General features: G+C 40.0%; 1 protein-coding gene and 2 long non-coding RNA genes across 7 annotated transcripts; 1 reads left to right on the top strand and 2 right to left on the bottom strand.

Moving 5' to 3' along the window:
• Positions 1-2: 2 nt before the first annotated feature.
• Positions 3-21,195, bottom strand: LOC118720914. The gene is made up of 3 exons (XR_004988561.1): positions 21,185-21,195; positions 15,313-15,317; positions 3-370 (listed from the first exon to the last, which is right to left on the bottom strand). It is a non-coding gene; the product is annotated as an uncharacterized LOC118720914 (long non-coding RNA).
• ATMIN (ATM interactor) lies at positions 1,328-10,302 on the top strand. 5 transcript variants are annotated; one of them, XM_036441350.2, is made up of 5 exons: positions 1,565-1,704; positions 5,086-5,320; positions 6,427-6,552; positions 7,327-7,526; positions 8,300-10,302. In XM_036441350.2, the coding sequence occupies exons 4-5, from the start codon at positions 7,333-7,335 to the stop codon at positions 10,110-10,112; spliced, it is 2,007 nt and encodes a 668-aa protein (XP_036297243.1). In that variant the 5' UTR covers positions 1,565-1,704; positions 5,086-5,320; positions 6,427-6,552; positions 7,327-7,332; the 3' UTR covers positions 10,113-10,302. The 5 variants fall into 5 exon arrangements, with proteins under 5 accessions (XP_036297239.1, XP_036297243.1, XP_036297241.1 ...); XM_036441348.2 differs by lacking the exon at positions 5,086-5,320 and adding an exon at positions 3,163-3,405 and having other exon boundaries at positions 1,576-1,704; XM_036441349.2 differs by lacking the exon at positions 1,565-1,704 and adding an exon at positions 2,546-3,405.
• Positions 3,789-4,574, bottom strand: LOC123652478. Its single transcript, XR_006741847.1, has 2 exons — positions 4,142-4,574; positions 3,789-3,908 (listed from the first exon to the last, which is right to left on the bottom strand). It is a non-coding gene; the product is annotated as an uncharacterized LOC123652478 (long non-coding RNA).
• Positions 21,196-23,039: the final 1,844 nt, after the last annotated feature.

Genomic DNA, 23,039 nt, shown 5'->3' with positions numbered 1-23,039 from the left:
AATATATAAGATGAGTCATTTTAGCTAAGCTACTAAAAATTAACATGAATTTGAGGCATGAAAGATTCCATTCTTGTTCCAACTAACCTGGGACCATAAACTTTTTTTTTTTAACCTTTCTAGTCCTGTGTCAATGCTTGGATTTACAAATGGACTTCTAGATAACCCTCTATCCCTAAAGGACTCACGTATACATCCACCTGATATCCGTTATCCAGATCAAAGGATGTGACCAAACCTCCTGGCATCCATCACCCCGCCTGCCCTGACACATGACTGATAATCATCCTGGGTCAGTTGTAAGGTTAAGAATGCAGGACTGATAATTCTCAAGAATGTACTTTTTATTATAAGAACTTAACTTTTCTTCCTGCTTTGGAACACATTTTTGCCTTGCTGTGTTCCCAGCTTGCAAACTCCAAGACCCTTGAATAAGTCCTTTCATTTATTTCCAGCCAATGCCTCCAGGCTCTTTGAGTTTCTTCAACAATAACAAATCTGTGTTTTAAGCCACTAGTTTGTGGATATTTGTTATTGCAGCATAGAACACTAATACATATGCTAATATATAAATGTTGAATGTTTTCACATAAATATATTGAAAAACAAATCCAGTGATATCAGAGATGCAGCTGCTCCCCTTTAAACAAAGATTTATTTCTCATTTCACTACAGTCCTTACCCCTTCCTTTTGTCTATACCTGACCTACTGGTCTCACCTACCAGACCTACCTAGTCCCTCTAGGTACTTAGGTTTTAGAACCCTGCCCTGAACTCTACTGTCTCCCAAATAGTAATGGAATCTTATCCTTTAAAATATAAGCAAGTAAACCCAGCCTCCCTAAAATGATTAGTTCTGCCAATTATAACGTCCTTTTGTTTGTATAATGTGACCTAGGGCTAATTAGTTACTTCTCTGCAAAACTTATAGTGCATACCCACTATGGCTGTTTTGAAGACACTAAATGACAAGTGCTTTCTCCAGTGTCTGGCACATGGTAAACAGTAAATGAAATACAGCTGTAATTAACATCTAGTTGTCTGTCCTGCTGTTGAACACTTGAGTTGTTTCTAATCTTTGGGAAGTAAAACTTCTGAACGCGTCACTTTTTCTTCTCCAATTATTGCCTGATGTCAAGTTTCTTGGAAGCACAAACAATACCCTCTACCTGTTCATAGGAATCCTAATGAAGTCTTGCAGTCCTCCCGCCTCACCTGGCAGCAGCTCCCCGCTGGCCTGCAGGGGGCGCCGCGTCCAGCTCAATCTGACCGGATGCTAATAAGCCTGGAGGCCCCGCCCCCTGCCGGAAGTGCAGTGTTAAGAGGCGGGGCCTGCGAGCTGGGTCCGACTGCTGTGCGGGAGCCATGGCGGCCTCTGAGGCGGCGGCGGCGGTGGGACCCGCGGCTCCGGCCTCGGGCGCCCCGGCCGTCCCGGCGGCCGCGAGGGGGGCCGCCGCCGCCGCCGCCGCCTCGGGCTTGTGGAGACCCCCCGGGCGGCTGAGGGGCAGCCGGCCTCGGCCCGCGGCGGCGAAGCAGCTGCCCGCGGGTCCGGCGCCGCCGGCCGGGGAGCTGATCCAGCCGTCGGTGAGCGAGCTGTCCCGGGCCGCGCAGACCAACATCCTGTGCACCGTGCGCGGGTGCGGCAAGATCCTGCCCAACAGCCCCGCGCTCAACATGCACCTGGTCAAGAGCCACCGCCTGCAGGTGAGCCCGCCGCCGCCCGCCCCACGGCGCCGCCCCAGGCCTGGCGCCCGCACGGCGCCGCGCTGGGGGCGTGGGCGCGGGTGCTGCTCCCCGGGGTCTGGAGGGCGCCGTGTGAGTCAGAGGGGGCTTCCGAGTACACAGGACGGGCCAGGCCGAGGGGGGCGTCCCGGCCGGGGAAGGAGGGAGCGAGGACGCGGGAACACGTACTGATAAGGAAATACTGTGTCATGCCGGTCGGACCCGCCGGGACTGCCGGCCTCTAACTTCGCAGCCCGGGCGTGGATCTCTCTCGGCAGTTCTCTCGGCAACTTGGTGTGAGGTACGGACCTCCCGGTCTCATTCCATCGATGAGAAACGGGTTACGGAACCCGAGTGGTGCTGGGATTTAAACCTAGTCTCCGGTCCCGGAGCCCGAGTGCTTCCCACCACGCCCACCGCGCCTCGGGGGGGTCCCGCCCGCGGGGAGAGGGAGCCGGCTGCAGGCCCGGCTCAGCGCCGCGGGGACCAGCTTGAGACCCGAGAGGAATGTCTCCCGTCTGAACATCCCTTCTACCCTATATAAAATATAATGCACATCTGTGGAAGGCTTCTTAAAAATCCAGATGATCAGCCGAAACCTGTTTGGCTCAGTGGATAGAGCATCGGCCTGCGGACTGAAAGATCCCCGATTCGATTCCGGTCAAGGGCATGTACCTTGGTTGCGGGCGCATCCCCAGTAGGGGGTGTGCAAGAGGCAGCTGATGGATGATTCTCTCTCATCGATGTTTCTAACTCTATCCCTCTCTCTTCCTCTCTATAAAAAACCAATAAGATATATTTTTTTTAAAAAAAAATCCAGATGTTCAGTCCCACCCAGACCTGTGAAATCATAATTTCTCAGTCATTATAATTGGAAGTTTCCTCCCACCACTTAGAGCCCTTCTTGGCCAACAGCGACATAATTTGAAACCTTCAGTCACTGAAAGCAGTTTTTGTGAGTATGTAGCTTTTGACAGTCTGAATTGGTTAAGGAGGAAGCTTAAATTACCTGGCATATTGCATGTTTCTCCTTGGAAACGTCCTTAGAATCAGGCTTCTGATAAGGATTTAACAGCAGAAAGTCTAATAGCTATGGCAGCTGTGTTGCCCATGAAGAGTAATCTTTTCATAGGCACCAACTGAACAGAAAAGCAGCTGCCTTCCCACAGGAGGACTAGGAACCCCGAATAGGAACCGTACAGGGAAGTGTGCTGAGGAAGACCCTGCAGGTGGGGCTATGATTCTCCTCCCAGGAGTGTGGGGTTTCGGCAAGAACACACGTGAAGTAACTCTGGGAATGGGCTTCTCTTTCATGCTAACTTTTAACTAAATCCTTCCTTTTCTTTTCATCGTATTTATTTTCCTTAACTGTATTTTAACTGGAGTGGATGAGTATACACTTGTAGGAATTCTACAGCCTAATCCCTTGGTTCTCTTTAGCTCATAGACCATCGCCATCACCCACCTTCATCCCACAGCTACGGCAGACTTTATATCTCTGAGCACAAGTAAAGCTGCCAGTCTAACGAGGACGTGTTGGCTGAACAGCACTCTAGGAAGCGCGTCTTAACGCTTTACATTGTTCTTTTCTTTGGAATTGCTGTCTGGAGCTCTACAACTCTCAAGACTTTACGCAGCATCTGTTTAGCATGAAGAGAGCACTTACTCTCCATGGTAGTGCTAGTATGTATATAATAGGTTTATTTCTAATTGTGTTTATAAGATGTAAAGTTCAGAATTGTAAAGATACCAATACAGAAGATATAATAGACCTAAGGAGGAAAAATATATTTCAGGAAAATACAAACTGACAGATCTTTACTTGGACTTCAGCCTTTCAGAGTATACATCTCCCTTGCTTAGAACACGTGTAATGTCATTCTTCAGTTCTAGTCAGATTCATTTTTCAGGTTTTTCTGAAGACAGCACTCGAGATCCCTTTCTAAATTAAAAGTGTTGAACAATAAAAATGGACTTTTCTGAGTTTCCTTCCAAAGTCACCAGGGAGACCTGTTTCAGTGGGAATTAAAGAAACCTCGCTGAGAACCATCATTGTGTTTTTTTTCCTTGTCAAACAGGCTCACTTTCTTGACTTATTCTGCCTTTCTAACCATGGTACAGCAGTCTCTGAACATCTGATGTCTTGGTGGAAGGGGAGGAGGTCCACTTTCTTTAATAAAAGTGACCTATGTGCCGAAACCAGTTTGGCTCAGTGGATAGAGTGTCAGCCTGCGGACTGAAAGGTCCCAGGTTCAGTTCCGGTCAAGGGCATGTACCTTGGTTGCGGGCATATCCCCAGTAGGAGATGTGCAAGAGGCAGCTGGTTGATGATTCTCTCTCATCGATGTTTCTAATTCTCTATCCCTCTCTCTTCCTCTCTGTAAAAAAATCAATAAAATATATATTTTTTAAAAGTGACCTATGTGACAAAATAACCATATCCATATGGTAATGCCTCAGAGAGGCAAGTCTGTATTCTTAGTCTGAATCCGTAATAGAGGAATTCAAACATTACTTTTGATACTTGATGTTCTCAAAGTATTGGGAGAAGGCCTGATAAGGGCTGATGGGAGTTCCCCAGGGTTTTAAAAGCAGTCTGTGTTTAGACCAGAGACTTCACTATCAGCCAAGTTCAGTTCTGAAGCTAATCTTGAGTATATTTGGTTGGCACTTTGCATAACATTTAGTGAAAAATGTCCCTTTCATTCTCTTGGTTGCAGCTACTTGCATATTTCTAGTTCCTCTCCTAATTTTTATTTTTTCAAAATATAATTTTTATTCCTTTCCCTGTTAGTTGCTGTATGGTTCCAGTTCTATTCTAATCTTTCTTCATAGGATACCCTGCCCCTAACCAAATATTCCTTAACATAAATGATTAACAAACCCTTCTGAAAGATGATGGATAAGAGTGGGATTGTAAGGTAAAGGGTACATGCTGCATTTTGGTTTTATGTGGGTTCTTAAGATATATGTCTATATTTCATATCCAATAAGAAAATATGGAAATATCCTAGTGCAGCCTTGCCGAGGGGGATCCATGCAGAAATGAAAACTGATGATTCAGTGAAAGGAATAATTAGAGTAAATGGACATTTCTTGATGGTTAAAAATTCTTTTATTCATTGTGATTGAAAGCAGTGAAAAGGACAGGAGAACCCTTAGAGAACTTTTTATCCAGCAACGTTTATATTTTTAAAACATGACTTAGAGGCCTGGCTGGTGTGGCTCAGTGGTTGACTCAGGAACCAAAAGGTCACTGGTTTGATTCCTGTCCAGGTCACATGCCTGAGTTGTGGGCTCAATCCCCAATAGGGGTGTGCAGGAGGCAGCCAATCAATGATTCTCATTATTTTTTCCCATTAGAAAATATTCACATCAAAGTTTCCGGAGATGTTAACAACTTGAGGTTTAGCAGTAAACTGGCTCATACTTGCACGTTCTCTCCTTTGTCACCTGAGAGAGCCATGACTGATGATACAGGTATCAGCATGAAAGGGTTGTTGAGAAACAAAATTTTGTTCAACAATTGAGACATTTTTTCATGAAAAATTTGGTCAAGAACTGAATTGTTCGAGATGGGAGACATTCAAGAACTGAGGTTTGACTTTGAAAACGTTTAGCCAAAATCTCAATCACATTTAATAATAAGGGATTATTAGGATTATGTACGAGTTAATGTATATAAAGTGCTTAGAAGAGTTCCTAACACTAGTAAAAGCTTTGTTAGTACTGGCCTGTATAATAATCATTAAATTTCAAACATAGTATGCTATATAAAAGTTATGTCAACTAGCTTTAGCTACTTTAGGGGCAGTGTGATAATCAGAGAAAGTCAGTGCTTTTTATCAGGAAGGCCAATATCATAGTCAAGGGAGGCTTTTTTAGGAGTTCATACTAAGACCCTGGGCATGAGAGAAAAGGGAAAGGAAGACTTAAGGATGATATAGAAATCTTGAGCCTGATAAACTGTAAATATACCACTTTGCAAGTAAGTGGCTTCAAGTTGTTGACTTGAAGAACCTGTAGAAAATTTTTACGAGTTTTTAAGAGTTTATGTGCCCCAAACAGAAGACATGTCTAGAAGCAAAATCTCAACAGAGAGAATGTTTTCCAGAATGACAAGTTTACAGTTGCTTTTATATATTTGGAATTAAGGAGGGAAGTAAAGAAGATTACATGAAAATGGGAGAATTTAAGGCAGGGAAATATTTATGATTAGATCTGAGGGATGAAAAGCAGCATTTTACAGGAATGTTAACCTACATGCACATAAATAATGCACAGGGCTTGCAAAGAGAAACTTCTAGGGAAGTGACAGACCTGAGGCACGACTATCCATGACCTGCCCAGTTAGGAATGTCTAATCAGATCACCCTGGGAAATTACTTTGTTAGATTTGTTACAGAACCCCTCTTTCATCCACAAAGGGAAGAAATTGTAGATTTAGAATGGATAAAGAAATAGATAGAATTTGAAACAACACGGTTTGAGCTGTAGTTCATACATCATAAAGTTTACCTAATTTAAGTGAATAATTCATTTATTTTAGCATTGTGCAACCATCACCACAATTCAGTTTTAGAATATTTTAATCTTTTAAATAAGATCCCTTGTTCCTGTCTTTAGTCATTCCTTGTTTTTACTCCCAGTCTGTTGTATTGATTTTTTTTTAAATAATTATTTAAAATAATTTTTCTTTTTCAGGATGGCATAGTAAATCCAACAATAAGAAAAGATTTGAAAACTGTACCAAAATTCTACTGTTGTCCAATTGAAGGATGCCCCAGAGGTCCTCACAGGCCATTTTCTCAATTTTATCTCGTAAAACAGGTATTTTACTTAAGTATACTTCTCTGAGGATGAAATGCAAATGGTATAAACCTAGTGTGCATTCTAATTACTTAACCAAACATAAGTAGAGAAATGAGCGGAAAATTGTGTGAGGATATCCACCTGAAAGTATTCCAGTTGGAAAAGGTGAGTAAGGTATAATGCACATGAAGGAGACGTGCCTTGTTCTGGAGGGAAAGATGTCCAGAAGTGGATTCAGAGAGAAAGAGAAAATGGTTAATTCAAAGAATGAGAACATGTGTACTTCGTATCTCTTGTGTGAATCTGTGCCTCCAAGGTTCGACAAGCAAAGGCACAAAGAAAGGAAATGTTCTCCCAAAGGAGTAAGATAAGGCAGAATTTCAGAAACGGCTATATTAAGGGGAGGAAGGGGGCCCAGCAACTGGGAAAGGAGGTGATTCAGGACTGGAAGAAATTGGCAGCTGAACTACTTCCCAGAGGGTTTGCTGGAGGGGGTCCTATAGAAAGTACTGCAGACTTCTTATTCTGCCTGCAGCACTTGTTTATAGATCAGAACCTAAATGCTGGGTACTACGGATTGTTTCCAAAACTGTCTCCACACTTTTCACAAAGTAGAAGTGCTAGGGAGAAGAGGTATATGATAAACTGCCAATTTGCCGGCTTCTATTTTCTTTGATTTGGACTGCTGTGTTTTATCGTGTAAAATCATTGTTAATTTGGGTATGTTGATGGTTTTTGAAATGTTTTGAGCAGTTGCAGTTTTTCATTCTGGTTCCTTTGTGTTCTTCCTAGCACTTTATGAAAATGCACGCTGAAAAGAAGCATAAATGTAGTAAGTGCAGCAATTCATATGGCACTAAATGGGACTTGAAGAGACATGCAGAGGATTGTGGCAAGACCTTCCAGTGCACATGTGGCTGTCCGTATGCAAGTAGAACTGCATTACAGTCCCACATCTACCGAACTGGCCATGAGATCCCTGCGGAGCACAGGTAAAGGGGAAGAAATGGTGGCCCCAAAGTCAATAGTTGTGGGAAGAGTTTCAAATGAAACTTCCTAGAAAACTGTTAGTGTAGGAAGAAAGGAAGAATAATGGGGAAAAGGTAAGACATGGAAGAAAGGAACTTTCAGAAATGGTAGCAGTACTAACAAAGGATCCATGTCTACTTAACCCAGTTCTTTCTTATTTCTGCCAACTCCTTTTGAGGGTCCCTTAACATGAAACTATACTTCATTTTATTTATTTACTTATTTATGCTCGCTCAAGGATTTATTCATTGATTCCAGAGAGAGGAAGGGAGAGAGAGAAACATCAATTGGTTGCCTCCTGTATGCACTCCAACTGGGGATTGAACCCACAACGTAACTATGTGCCCTGACTGGGAATCAAACCCTGCAACCTTTTGGTATACAGGAAGATACTCCAACCAGCTGAGCCATCCAGCCATGGCTATACTTCATCTTAAAGGCCAGATTTATATTTGGGGTAGCTTTGTATTTCTAAAGCTTCCTACTTTAGAAATGATAAAAGTTGCATTATTTAATCTGTTAGCATTCGTATGCTTGCAAATCTAATTTAAGTTCTAGTACTTAGAGCTGTGTCTCCCCTGCCCTCCACAAAAAAAGGTACGCTTTCTCCTTTCCTCTTTGCATATTCCTGAACTTCTGCCTGCCATACAGCAGGCTCAGTTCTCCAAGAGGTGTAAAAGAAGGGACTTCTCTTCACTGGGTTGATTCTGACCTCTTTTTACTCTATCATTTTCAGGGACCCACCTGTTAAGAAAAGAAAAATGGAAAGCTGCCTGCAAAACCAGAAGTTGTCCAATAAAACTGTTGAATCTTTGAGCAACCAACCAATCCCAAGACCAGACACTCAAAAATTAGAAACTTCAGAAATAAAGCTAGCTGCATCTTTTGAAGATTCTTGTGGCTCTAATGCCAGAAAGCAGACTCTTACAACAACTCCAAAATATCCTCAGAAATTGCTTTTACCAAAGCCCAAAGTGGCTTTGGTTAAACTACCTGTTATGCAGTTTTCTCCTATGCCTGTCTTTGTGCCTACAGCTGACTCCTCAGCCCAGCCTGTAGTGTTAGGTGTTGATCATCAGGGCTCTGCCTCCAGTGCTGTGCACTTACTACCCTTGTCAGTAGGAACTCTGATTCTTGGCCTTGATTCAGAAGCCTGCTCTCTTAAGGAGAGCCTTCCTCTTTCAAAGATTATAAATCCTGTTGCTGTTGAGCCGATTAGTACAGGTGTTCAAGTGAACTTGAGTAAAAATTCATCTAGTCCTTCACAAGAACTAGGGAATGCATGTCAAAAGAACAGCATTTCTTCAATCAATGTACAGACAGATCTGTCTTACGCCACACAACACTTTATACCTTCTGCACAGTGGGTCAGCCCTGATTCCTCTGTATCGTCTTGTTCTCAAACTGATTTGACTTTTGGTTCTCAAGTTTCCCTCCCCATTAGTGTTCATACTCAGACATTTTTGCCCAGTTCTAAAGTAACTTCATCTAGAGCTGCTCAGACTGATGCGTTTTTAGATGCCTCTTTCCAGGCAGGTGGAATCTCCAGAGAAACTCAAACCAGTGGAATGGGAAATCCAACAGATGACCGAGTACAAATGGACCAAGCTGTAATGTGCAGAGACATTTTTGAGGGTGTCCATTCATCGTACGGTATCACTACAGACAATATTATAAGCAGCAGCTTAGTAGGAGAGACTGTTACTCATGCTTTGTTACCTCAGAACCACTCTAAAGCTTTAAGTCAAGATACTGAGAAATCTGTACCAGTTATAAACTTTAGTGCACAGAACAGTATGCTTCCTTCACAGAACATGACAGATAATCAGACCCAAACTATGGATTTATTAAGTGATTTAGAAAACATCTTGTCTAGTAATCTGCCTGGTCAGACACTGGACAATCGTAGTCTTCTGTCTGACACGAACACTGGACCTGATAGCCAGCTCCCATCTGGTTCAACCCAGAATCCCACAATTGATTTTGATATCGAAGAGTTCTTTTCGGCCTCTAATATTCAGACTCAAACTGAAGAGAGTGGGCTTAGCAGCATGACCACTGAGCCGGTCTTAGAATCACTGGACATAGAGACCCAAACTGACTTCCTACTTGCAGACACCTCTGCCCAGCCCTACAGTTATAGGGGAAATTCTAATTTCTTAGGCCTTGAAATGTTTGACACACAGACACAGACAGATTTGAACTTCTTTTTAGACAGTAGTCCTCATCTGCCTCTGGGAAGTATTCTGAAACACTCCAGCTTTTCCATGAGTACTGATTCGTCTGACACCGAGACCCAAACTGAAGGGATCTCCGCTGCTAAAAACCTATCTGCTCTAGAAAGCAAGGTTCAGTTAAATAGTACGGAAACGCAGACCATGCATTCTGGCTTTGAAACCCTGGGGAGCTTGTTCTGCACCAGCAATGAAACGCAAACAGCAATGGATGACTTTCTTCTTGCCGATTTGGCCTGGAACACGATGGAATCTCAGTTCAGCTCTGTAGAAACCCAGACATGTGCAGAACCACACACAGTTTCCAACTTCTAAAAGTGAAGTCCATGTGGGAATGGCATTTACAATTTCCTTTATTTAAAAAATGGGGAGTGGAGACCACAGTATTAACTCTGTTGAATGTAGTTAATATGCAGTTCTTCCGTTCTTTGAGTTTCTTTGCCTTTTGTACTTGTAAACGTGTATAAATGTGAGTGTATTATAAAGTGAAGATGTTGATTTAAAATTGATTGTATTGTGTTGCCTTTCACAGCTAGTCTTTCCATCTTAAAAAAAAGGGTGGTGGGTGGGGAGGGACTTCACACTTTTAAAACCCTTCAAGTCATTTAGCTAAAGCCAAGCTTACCAGGTACCAGGGTACAGACTTTTCAAATCTCCAAAATATTTTAATCAAAGTATGACTTGCTTAAATCGCCTCTAAAATATTTTTGACAGTGCTTGTTAGAAATTCCTTTTCCTGATAGTAAGACCTAAAGAAATTTGATGCTGCACCATCAGGTTTAAGCACCTATGCATGAGTGGTTTGAGGCTCCTACTGTCTGTAGCTTCAGCTGCTTGACATATATATCTTTTCTGAATTGTAGACACAAAAGAAAACTACATCTGCCTTTAGCTTTTCAGACAGTTTTCATGTAGTCATTGTCATCCCTTCTCTACATGAACTATTATTGATACCAATGTAAGTGTACAGGCGTGTTGTAAAATTACTGCTTAAAGTAGTAGTGGCAAGTACTTAGTGTAAATAGTGATCCTTCTAATCGTGGAATCATGCCTATTAGCCCATACCAAGTGTGCCCTACAAACATCCCCCCATTCTCTACAGTAGGCCAGGGTGGTGCTCCAGAGCTGTTTGGCTCTTTGTCAAATTGCACAGGCTGCATCTGAGTTTTGTCACTCTAAACATTTATTAATTATATATATATATATATTGTGTGTGTGTATATATATATATATATATATATATATATATATATGACATTCCCCCTAAATTTCAATTCATAGCATCTTGAGAGAGAAGAGTGCAATCAACAATTACACTAGAATGGCTCTTCATCCACCTCTCATCTTTTCCTTGAACAAGGAAAGACATTGACTAGGAGGTATTATTTGTGCCTTGAGGATAGCAATTACATAATAGATCCAGCTTCTGTGTTTTGTTGCTTTATTTGTTTAGAAAAGGTAATACCAGACAGTCTTCAAAGAAAACTGAGTTGAAGACTGATTGCTTCAATAATCCTCTATTTTGAGATGGGAGCATGGTCAAGGATGCTTTGGGGATTTTCTATATTTAGGAGATCCTGAATTCTTGATTGTTGGCCAACTTTCAGGCAAATAAAAATCAGTGCAGCCTGTAGGTTTTCTAACTTCACCAAAAAAAAAAAAATGCTCTGTTCCTTCTGTGGCACATGCTTGTGCCGCTGAAAGTTAAATCCTCAAGATAAAACCTAAGGAGGGGACTAATAAGTTGTGTTGCTAATTCCTATTTCATAGAATTTTTGTTTGTCATGGTTAAAGAACATATCTTGAACTCCACCTGGTTTATAAATGTTTGCTTTGGTCACAGTTGCCTATGAATATGGATTTTGAAACAAAAACATAAGCCTTAATTAACATTTCATTGTTTTAGAATCATCTCTGCCTTAATGTTCAAACACCTATTTAAGTCCTAGTAAAGGAGAAATGCATGTTTGTTTATGGCTTTTGTAAATATAAATGCAATGATATATGGCTTTAAATTTTTTGTTTTGTTTTTGTGACAGTATTTGTTAATTCAGCCAATAGAGTTATTTATAGAAAATGGAGCATGTAATAGTTCATGTGTAAGTAAGCACTATTTCCCCAAAACTTCAGTTACCTGACTTGTTCTAAGAATTGTTTGTAAAAACTCAAATTTAGTGATTAAACAAAAGTAAGAATTCTTCCTTTTTTCTGTGAATTCTTCGACCTACTCATAATGTGACTTATGTTGTTGCCTTAATTTTTCAAAGTTGTTGTCTTCTGAAAGTCACATGATAAAATGATTGTGCCTAGTTATTTTCATTATTTTACTTATTATCATAAAAACATGCTAACAGTTTTCGTAATAGAAAATGAAAAGACACTCCATTCTAACGTTTCTATTTTGATGTAAAGTTTTTATTTTTATAAAACTATATAAGCTTTTGGAAAATTTATTTAAAGGAAATTACTTCACTTAATACATTTGCCAAATGTGACCATTTTATACTGTGACAACTTTTTGTAAATAATATAATTCTGGCTTAAGAGCAAAAAAAGGGTTAGAATATAAGTAGTTCTTTGCTTGGCCACTAATTTACAGGAAAATTAAATCACTGCTTTTAATTTCCTTGACATGAAATGTAAAGGTAGAAAAAAAATTTGTAGATTTACCTGAAAGGTTTGAAGCTACTTTTGATGGGAAGAAATGTATCAGTGCCAATCTAGTGAAGTTGTGTTATTTTATTTGTAGTGGCAAATGACAGGTTGATATTTACATGTCATCCTTTATGGCCTTAATTTTTAATCCTCACCAAAGGATATGTTTTTTCATTGATTCTAGAGGGAGGTAGGCAGAAAGAGAGAGAAACATCAATGGGAGAGAGAAACATCCATTGACTACCTTATGCACACATGTGTATGTGCCTTGACTGGAACAGGAACTAAACCCACAATGTTTCGGTGCACAGGATGGCGCCTTAACCACTGAACACACAGGCCAAAGCCTATGGCCTTAATTTTAGAATGTCTATCTTAATTCCAATAGAAAACCGAACCACTGAGCCTGTCATCTAATATTGACTGTGAAAAGAACTTACTGTCTAGTATTTCTAGATTAGTGCTTTTCAAATTTGTCCTCAGAAGGCTCAAGTAAATAGGGGGAGGGAGTGGATTTAGGGATGAAGCCTTTGAAGTCCCAAATATTATGCAGTTCATTTTCCTTATATTTCACAGTGTATGTGTGTGTTTTCTCATCTGAAGTGTGTTAATCTACCACTGATTAGATTTGACATGGGAAAAGACAGGTCTATCCTTGGTTTATACATAATCCAGCATCTAAAATACTTTGTTCAATGACATGAATTTTAATCCAGTTATTTAAGCAAGATGTTGGCTATTATAATGTTCTTTTTTTATTTTTATTTTATCATTTAAAGTATTAAAAATAGTAGTACATATGTATCCTTTTTTCCCCCATGACCTTCCCCCGGCCTCCACTACCCGCCCCCAGGCACATGCCCTCCCCCCCACCCCCAGTGTCTTGCACCCATTGGTTATGCTTATAATGCATGCATTCAAGTCCTTTGGTTGATTTCTTATCTCCCTCCCAACCCTCCCTAGCCTTCCTGCTGTAATTTGACAGTCTGTTCAATGCTTCTCTGCCTCTGTATATATCTTTTTGTTCATCAGGTTATAATGTTCTTTATTGTCCATAAATAAGTGAGATCATGTGGTACTTTTTTTTTCATTGACTGGCTTATTTCACTTAGTATAATGCTCTTCAGTTCCATCCATGCTGCTGCAAATGGTAAGAATACTTCCTTTTTTCCGCAGCATAGTATTCCATTGTGTAGATGTACCATAGTTTTCTAATCCACTCATCTGCTGATAGGCATTTAGTCTGTTTCCAAAGCTTAGCTATTGTAAATTGTGCTGCTATGAACGTAGGGGTGCATATATCCTTTCTGATTGGTGTTTCTGTTTTCATGTGATATATTCCTAGAAGTGGTATTACTGGGTCAAATGGCAGTTCCGTTTTTTAAAATTTTGAGGAAACGCCATACTGTTTTCCACAGTGACTGCACCAGTCTGCATTCCCACCAGCAGTGAAGGAGGGTTCCTTTTTTTCTGCATTCTCTCTAGCACATATCATTTATTGATTTATTGATGATAGTCATTCTGACAGGTGTGAGATGGTACCTCGTTGTTTTGATTTGCATCTCTCGGATGATTAGTGACTTTGAGCATGTTTTCATATGTCTCTTGGCTTTTTTAATGTCCTCTTTCAATAAGTGTCTATTTAGGACCTTTGCCCATTTTTTTTATTGGATTCTTTTCCTTTTGTTAAGTTGTATGAGTTCCCTGTAAATGTTGGAGATTAAACCTTTGTCAGAGATAACATTGGCAAATATGTTCTCCCACATAGTGGGCTTTTTTGTTGTTTTGTTGATGGTTTCTTTTGCTGTGCAGAAGCTTTTTTATTTTTATGTAATCCCATTTGTTTATTTTCTCCTTAGTCTCTCTTGTCCTAGGATCTGTGTCTGTAAAGATATTGCTACGACATATGTCTGCAATTTTGCTGCCTAGGAATAAACTTAAGGATGTAGGATTTTTATGGTTTCCTCTCTTACATTCAAGTCCTTTAGCCATTTTGAGTTTGTTTTTGTGTATGGTATAAGTTGGTGATCTAGTTTCATTTTTTTGCATGTATCTGACCAAATTTCCCAGCACCATTTATTAAAGAGACTGTTTTGACTCCATTGTATGCTCTTACCTCCTTTATCAAATGTTAATTAAGTATAATGGCTTGGGTCAATTATGGGTTCTCTATTCTGTTCCATTGGTCTCTATGTCTGTTCTTGTGCCAGTACCAGGTAGTTTTGAGAACGATGGCTTGGTAATATAGCTTGATATCTGGTATTATGATCCCTCCAACTTTGTTCTTCTTTCTCAGGATAGCTGTGGCTATTTGGGGTCTTTTTTTATTCCAGATGAATTTTTGGAGAGTTTGTTCTAGATCTTTGAAATATGCCATTGGTATTTTAATAGATATTGCATTGAATCTGTAGATTGCTTTAGGAAGTATGGACATTTTAATGATGTTGATTCTACCAATCCATGAACATGCTATGTTCTTCCATTTGTTTATGTCTTCCTCTATCTCTTTTTTCAATGTCCTGTAGTTTTCCGAATACAGGTCTTTTACATCCTTAGTTAAGTTTATTCCTAGGTATCTTTTTTTTGTGTGTGTGTGCAATAGTAAATGGAATTGTTGTTTTTTTTTGTTGTTGTTGTGTGTTTTTTTGTGTGTGTGTGTGTGTATGTGTGTTTTTTTTAATTTTATTTCTCTTTCTGTGAGTTCATTATTGGCATATAAGAAGGCCATAGATTTCTGGGTGTTAATTTTGTATTCGGTTACATTACCAAATTCATTTATTAGGTCTAGTAGTTTTTTTATTGAGTCTTTGGGGTTTTCTATGTATAGTATCATGGCATCTGCGATTAAGGACAGTTTTACTTCTTCTTTCCCATTTTGGATACCTTTTATTTCTTCTTGTCTGATCGCTATGGTTAGTACTTCTAGTACTATTATTATAATGTTCTTATGGCCTAGAAGATAGTCTGCTAAATACTATTGTTTTTCAATGTTTACATCCAAAGTATTCAGTCATGTGAACTGTATTTATTAGCAGATACACTGACACATTATTTACCTATCAAGAGAGGTAGGCTAAAGAGCAAATGCAGAGGATTCTTAAGTTGTCAGTGTTCTAAAACATTAATGAATGTGAGGGTACTCATTTAAAAACATGCATGTTTGATCTGGTTGGTGTTGCTCAGTAATTAGCATTGGCCCACATACCCAAGGGTCCAGGGTTCAATTCCCAGCCAAAGCAGGTACCTGGGTTGCAGGTTGGATCCCCAGCCCATGTTGGAGTGTGTGCAGGAGGCAAATAATATTGTCTCACATTTATGTTTCTCCCTCCCCCTTTCTCTCTCTTTCTCTCTCCCTCTTCCTCCCTTCCACTCTCTTTAAAAAGCAATGGGAAAAATATCCTTGGATGAGGATTAACAAATATATATATATGTTTGAAAGGAGCAAGTGCCCAAATGATGTGAATGAATAAAAGCATTTCCTATAATTCTTGAACTGGAAGAATACCAATATTCATTCAGTTCTTTCAACCAACTTTTCAAGAACTCCAAATTTTATCTTACTAATAAGTACATTTGTAATTTTATTCTAAATCCACAATTTCAAAAATAGTCAAGCATAGGAAAAACTATCGCCAAGGCTTTTCTATTAATTGTTGATACTTTACTCTCAAGCAAGTTAATTATTACAGAACATAAGGCTGGAAAAACAAATAACAAAATTGAAACAAGTGATTCTCTTTTTTAGCTTATCAGTAAAATTTCAGAAAATGAAAAAATTTTTGAAAAAATATATCTCCATGGCAACTTTGTCATTCTCAAAAGAATGTATGTTATCTCAATGTGAAAAACTTTTTTTCCCTAAAGGAGTGAGATTAATAACATGGTATGTGTCAGTTTGACCTGTTCCAGTCCTGGCATTTTTTTACTGCTTCTGCTTGCGGCTTTTTACTCTATGCTTTCTGATGATCCACTGCATTTTCCATGCCCTGGGTGAAATACTTGGTTTTATGATTGCATCTCAAACATGTTGCTGCTTAGGGCTGAATTTGATACTGATCCCTCTCCTACTTTATCTCATTTTTCCTGTGCTGTAACGAGAAATTTAGTGACTTCAAAAAAAATCTAGAGTTCATGCTTCATTAAAAATGTGGCAGAAGTCTGTGCATCTGAATTAACTTATCCCAAAAGAATATTTATCCTTAAAAAGAATATTTACCCTTAAAATGCTTCTCAAAAACTTTTCCCTATTTAAAAAGTGAGTCTTCAAAAATTAAGATTTTTATATTACCCTTTTGAGAAACCAAACTTTGGCAAGTTACACTTTAGGAATTATTTATTTTGTCTATTTCAGTTCATGATAATTTTTAATATATTTTATTGATTTTTTACAGAGAGGAAGAGAGAGGGCTAGAGAGTTAGAAACATCAATGAGAGAGAAACATCGATTAGCTGCCTCTTGCACACCCCCTACTGGGGATGTGCCTGCAACCAAGGTACATGCCCTTGGCCAGAATCGAACCCAGGACCTTTCAGTCCCCAGGCTGACACTCTATCCACTGAACCAAACCGGTTTCGGCAGTTCATGATAATTTTTGTTTAGCTATACTGAAGTCTGATATTGATGAATTATATAGAGATATAGTATCAATTTTTTCTCTTTTTCACTCTTTAGTTAAGATGTGGTATATTTTTAAACCACTTAAATCACTATTCTCTAACAAGGTATATATCTGACTAGTAGGTCTTCAGATTTACAGTTCTCTAAATAGCTACCATAATGACAATATCTCTCTAACATTCCATTTTCCTGAAATTACATTAGAGAAATCAGTCAAGGAGATCTGGGTGAATTGCCACAGAAATTGCACCTAGAGTATCAGGATCAGTGGTATTTGTCCCGAGTTAAATGTTTTATTCAGAGATTACGAATTTTCTTCACAGCATCATGCAGATTAGAACAAATGAAATTGCTAGCAGCCCTTTCACATTGAGGGCTTGGTTAATAGTCATAACCTTCCAGTGGTACTAAAAATAAGACTAGTTTATAGAATATTTTCAAGTTTTCTGTGTTTTTTGTTGTTTTTGTTTTTTGGTTTTTGTTTTTTTTTTTTAATAGATTTCAGAGATGAGGGAAGAGAGATAAAGAAACAACAATGTTGAGAGAGAATCATTGATTGGCTGCCACCTGCTTGCTCCCTGCTGGGGGTTGAGCCTGCAACCTGGGCATGTACCCTGATTGGGAATGAAACGGTGATCTCCTGGTTCTGGGTCAACATTCAACCACTGGGCTACACAGGCCAGGCAAAGTTTTAATAAGCAGATAAACAGGAAAGAAGTGTCTGAAGTTTGAACTGGGAGAAAAAGTCATTTTTATTTGTATTTGTGAAGTATCCATGTTTAAACAGAGATTTCCTAATAATGTGGCATTAAATGGAAATACATTAATAATGATGCATGTTCTCCTGAAAGAGCCAATAGCTCTTCCTGGTGATGCCTAATATGCCCTGTGTTGCTATGAGAGATTGTCTTAAGAGAAAAGCAGGCTTGTCCTCACCTTCTTTTGGAGGGGACCTGGGCAGGAGGCTCCAGAAGACCCTGAAGGACCAGAGGAGTACCTATGCTTCCCAGGATGAAGCAAGTAGATCTCCCACATTTCTTTCACCTCTGTGCCTAGGTTTCTGCATACTCTGTAAGTAAACTGTCAAAGAAGCTGCAAATGAAGGCTTGGTTTCTAGGATTATTAAATCCCTAAAGCAGTGGTTCTCAACTGGGCCAATTTTGCTCTCCTGGTACTTGGGAACATCTGGAGACATTCTTGGTGGTCATAACTGGCGTTAATATTGGCATCTGGTGGGTAGAGACCAGGCATGTTGCTGAGCATCCCACCATGCACAAAACTGCCCCCACCATAAAGAATTACCCAGCCCTGAATGCCAACAGTTCCAAGGTTGAAAACCCCCACCCTAGCAATAGGTCAGTTGGTGAGGTGGAACTTCAGGCATTGCAATAGATGCAATGTGAAGCTGGGCTCTTGGTTCTCTTAAGAAGCATGTTTTTGTTTGTTTGTTTGTTTGTTTGTTTAAGTATGTGTTATTAGAGAAGATTGAGTCCCCATAGTCTTATGTAAAAAAAAATTTTTTTTAATCTCTAGGATTTTTACTATCAGGAACTTTTGAAATACATAAATTGAAACTTGCTTAGATTTTTTTCTTTTAAATTTCATAGTACAAAGATCAGGATCCAGAGCAAACATCGCAAATCTGTGACAGAAGGAATTATTCAACATTTTGAGTCTCTTATAATGGTTGTAGGCAAGTTAATTAGGCTAAAATGACAGATGAGGATTAATTCCCTTGTTTCATAGGCCAGTGGTCGGCAAACTCATCTGTCAACAAAGCCAAATGTCAACAGTACAACGATTGAAATTTCTTTTGAGAGCCGAAAACCGACTTCTACACATGGGCCTTGAAGTTTCAACCTCACTGTAGGGGCGCACCCGCATGTGGTATTTTGTGGAAGAGCTTTGCTCAAGGGGCCAAATAGCCTCATGTAGCTCGTGAGTCGCATTTTGCCGACCAATGTCATAGGGCAAAGGCAGCAATGCCCAGTGGCAAAGCTGGAGTATTGAAAAAGAAAAAAAAGAAGAAAAAAAAAAGGGCCTCATTAGGTAGCTGAGTTGGTTAGAACATTGTCCCTTTACATGAAGGTTATAGGTTCAATCCCTGGTCAGAGCACTTATAAGATTCAACCAATGAATGCATAAATAAGTGAAACAATGAATCCATGTTTCTCTTTCTCTAAAAAAAATCAATAATAATAAAAAGCAAGTCTCCTAATGCTTCATTCTTAGCTCCTAGGACAAAAGGGAAGATGTTCTATTTTTACTTATTTCACTGGACACTGGAATTAAGAAGATGTACAGCAGCTTTAACCTGGGAGATTGAACTTGACAAGTAAGTTTTTTCTGTTAACACCTCAGCAGATGATACAAAATCAGTATGGGAAGCATGTACTCTACAGAGTGGTGATGTTTATTTTATTATTAATTTTTTAATTTTTTTATTGATTTCAGAGAGGAAGGGAGAAACATCAGTGATAAGAGAGAATGAATCATTGATCAGCTGCCTCCTGCATGCCTCCTACTTAGGATGGAGCCTGCAATCCAGGAATGAGCCCTGACTGGGAATCAAACCCGGGACCTCTTGGTCTATGGGACAATGCTCAATCCACTGAGCCACTACAGCCAGGCACCAGAATGCTGGTGTCTAGACTGGTGCAGGGAAAATTCAGGCAAAACAGGATGAAGAAAAGAATCAGGGAATGAAGATAGCCCATGGATTGATTAACAGGGTCCCAAGCAAAGAGCCTTAGTTCAACAAGTTACAAAGCTGAGTTGTGCGGACTATTAAAGATTGAAGACCCTTCAAGGTCCAAAAAACAACTCATTATGCCCACAGGATTTCTGTACAACTTTGAAGTCATTATCCACGAAGGGAAATAAATGATCCAGCTATTTTATATTTGATCTGATTAGTACATTCAGGGAAAACCACAAATATCTGTTGCTGTTCTAAATACCTCATCATCCTCACCACATCCTGTGTGTGAAATTGTTCCCATCTTACAGGAAGGAATGACATTCTCCAGCCCTCCTTCCTGCCTTATGTGGTATTTTCCACCCAGCGCTCCAACTGCCCCCCAGCTGGGAGACATATAGGAGCCTACCTGGCCTGATTAAACGCAATCTCTCTGATTGGATTCTCCTTGGGTTATAGAAGAAAATGATCCTGCACATGCATATGCTCAGGATAGAAAAGAGATAATGTTCCAAAGGAGGTTTGAACTTTTAGAAGCAACAATGCCTTGAAAACAAGTGAAATTGTTGTATCCTGTGACTAGCTAATAGATTAGCCTGGGCAGCAAGAGCATAACCTTGAGCCTCTCATGGCTTCCAGATAGCCCTAGCAGACAGCAGAAAAGTGTTCTCCGTGGGACCAGCATCTGCGTTGGTCTTTCCTCTGTCATGGCCACAGGGGTCTCTCTGTTTCTTCCTTTCCCACCTTGCTTCTCAGGAGCCCCTAGTCCAGATACCCCAAAAAAACCCAGATGTGAGGCCTCCAGCTGTGCAGTTTGGTCTGCTTGGCCAGCTAGGGGCACCCATGGGGAGATGGGCTGGGCTTCTGTGGTCTCTCTGGTTCCTGAGGCTCCTATACTTAGAGGGGGGGGGAGGGGGGAGGATTGAAAGCAAATTTGATTTTGGATTCAAATCACTTTATAGCATGATTTTTGAAGTATAGGTAAATTCCACAATAGAGGCAAAGTCCAGAATAAAAAGAGAGTAAAACTAAAAATTAGGGAAAGTATCCCTGAGTAGCCAAAGTCCTATGTTCTTGTCCAAATGTATGTAGCCAGGTCTAGAATCAGAATAGATTTAAAATCTCCCCCTTGTCCTTCAAGCATGTCACCCCTCATCTCTCTGTCAGGCTGATATTCTATCTGTCCAACATCTCCTGCCCCTCTGGCCCTTTCTTTGCCTCACCTAGACCCTCAGCAGCATTCCCAGACCTCAATCCAGCCTCACCCAATAGGTGACCTCAGGTCCTGTGTCGGATGCTACCACAATTCCGCTTCATGACTTTTAAGTTTACAAGAAAAATGGGAGTTTGTAAGGTTTAACTCACGAGACATCCAAAAATAATAGAATGAGGGATAAAACAGTGTGTTCTTCATACTTGGTTTGGAAAGAAATAAAGGAACCAAAACCTAATTGAGATCATCTCCTTGAGATAGTAAGAAGGCCATTGGGACCTGTGTTATAACATGCTTGACTCCTTATTTCCCCTGTGAGTTTTCTTAGTGACCTAGAATGCTGATGGATGGGGCCTGCATTCCAGTAAACATTTAGCCTTTATCTAGTCTTGGACATCAAAGACCAGTTTAGGTGTCCCAATTTTCTGAATAGAAATTGGGACAAGGTCTACAATGACTTTATCCACAGAGAAACAAACTAAACCTGGACCAATGCAAATAGTATCTCTAAAGGGAATTCATCAGGTACATGAATAATTGCCTAACAAAGGGATCCCAAAAGAACATTTCTATTTATTCACAGGGCAATGTTCTACTCAATATTTTGTTGACCAAATTAATTTGCCCCAAAAGAAGGATACTGTGAATCTTCAGTATATTAGCCCATTTTTTGTTCAGACTGGCCTTCCTGTAAACTCTAAATTATTTCTATACTAGGGGTCCAGTGCATGAATTCGTGCACCTTGAAAGGAACTGTGGGCCATGAGGCTGCGGTGGGCACATGAGTGGGTCTTGGCCCATCCTCTGCACCCCTGCCCAGCCCTTCCTATTGCACCCCCCCCCTCCCCAGTTCCCTATCTGCCAGCAGTCCTGCACCTGCTGCTGCTGTTCCCACGTTCTGATGGCACCTGCTGACACTCCTGGTGGTCAGCACACATCATAGCAACCAGTTGTTCAGTTGTCCCACTGTTTGGTCTATTTGCATATTAGCCTTTTATTATATAGGATAGGATGCTTACCCCGAAATCTGTAAAATTTATAATTCCATCTCATCAAAAGAATTTTTCATAAGAAAGAAATATTAAGTTGTAACTTATATCAATGTTTTTAAACTGCCTCAAGAACTCAAAAATAGTTGGGCCAGTGTGGTTCAGTTGTTTGAGCATTGTCTCATGCACTGAAAGGTTACCAGTTCAATTCCCAGTCAGGGCACATGCCCAAGTTGCAGGTTCTGTCCCTAGTTGGGTTGCATGCAAGAGGCAACTGATGGATGTTTCTCTCTCACATTAATGTTTCTTTGTCTCCCCTTTCACTCTCTCTGAAATCAATAAAAACATATATTTTTAAAAATATCTCAAAAGTAAATATATCTAGGCTAAGTAGGTTGGGCTCCATTGCTCACTCATGCTGGCCAATACCCTTCCCTCCCAAATACTTTGAACTCTTTTGCATATTGAACTTATTATTCTGCTGTTTGTAAAGGGGGCTTGAAAACCACTGACATTGGTGGGCAGGCTGCCATTGATAGATTGTCCTCACACAGTACCAGCTCCAACACCCCCACTGGCAAGAAACAGTGGGAAATCTGGGTCTTTCTTGATGATGGAATCCAGATGTTTCCTTCATTCAGGGAAGAAGGGATGGATGGAACCTACAAATTGCTTCTAGACTTTAAAGAAGTGTCCAACTTAAGTAGGCAAAATATATCTTTTAATGAATGCTGTACTATAACCATTCCTGCATTCTGGTGTTTAAAAAAAAAAAACACACACACACACAAAACACAAACAAACCAACAAAACAAAACCCTAAAGAGCAATTATGGAAAGCAGATGTTTACAAATGCAGTCATCAGGAATGGAAAGTACAGAGTTCAAGTACAACCTACTTAAAGGAAATTCAAACTGTAATTACAGAGCAGCTAAATGGTTATTCAGATTACGAAGAGTTATTTTCCCCCCAGAGCATTTCTCTACTTAGCACTGTCACTTGGCTTTTAAAATAGAACTCATTTACAAACAATGTTTAATTTATATACAACTTCAGGAAATATGCATG

The sequence above is a fragment of the Pipistrellus kuhlii genome, unplaced genomic scaffold (genome assembly GCF_014108245.1).
Source record: "Pipistrellus kuhlii isolate mPipKuh1 unplaced genomic scaffold, mPipKuh1.p scaffold_m20_p_17, whole genome shotgun sequence".
Taxonomy (NCBI): domain Eukaryota; kingdom Metazoa; phylum Chordata; class Mammalia; order Chiroptera; family Vespertilionidae; genus Pipistrellus; species Pipistrellus kuhlii.
This window is presented reverse-complemented; position numbering and strand designations above follow the sequence as displayed.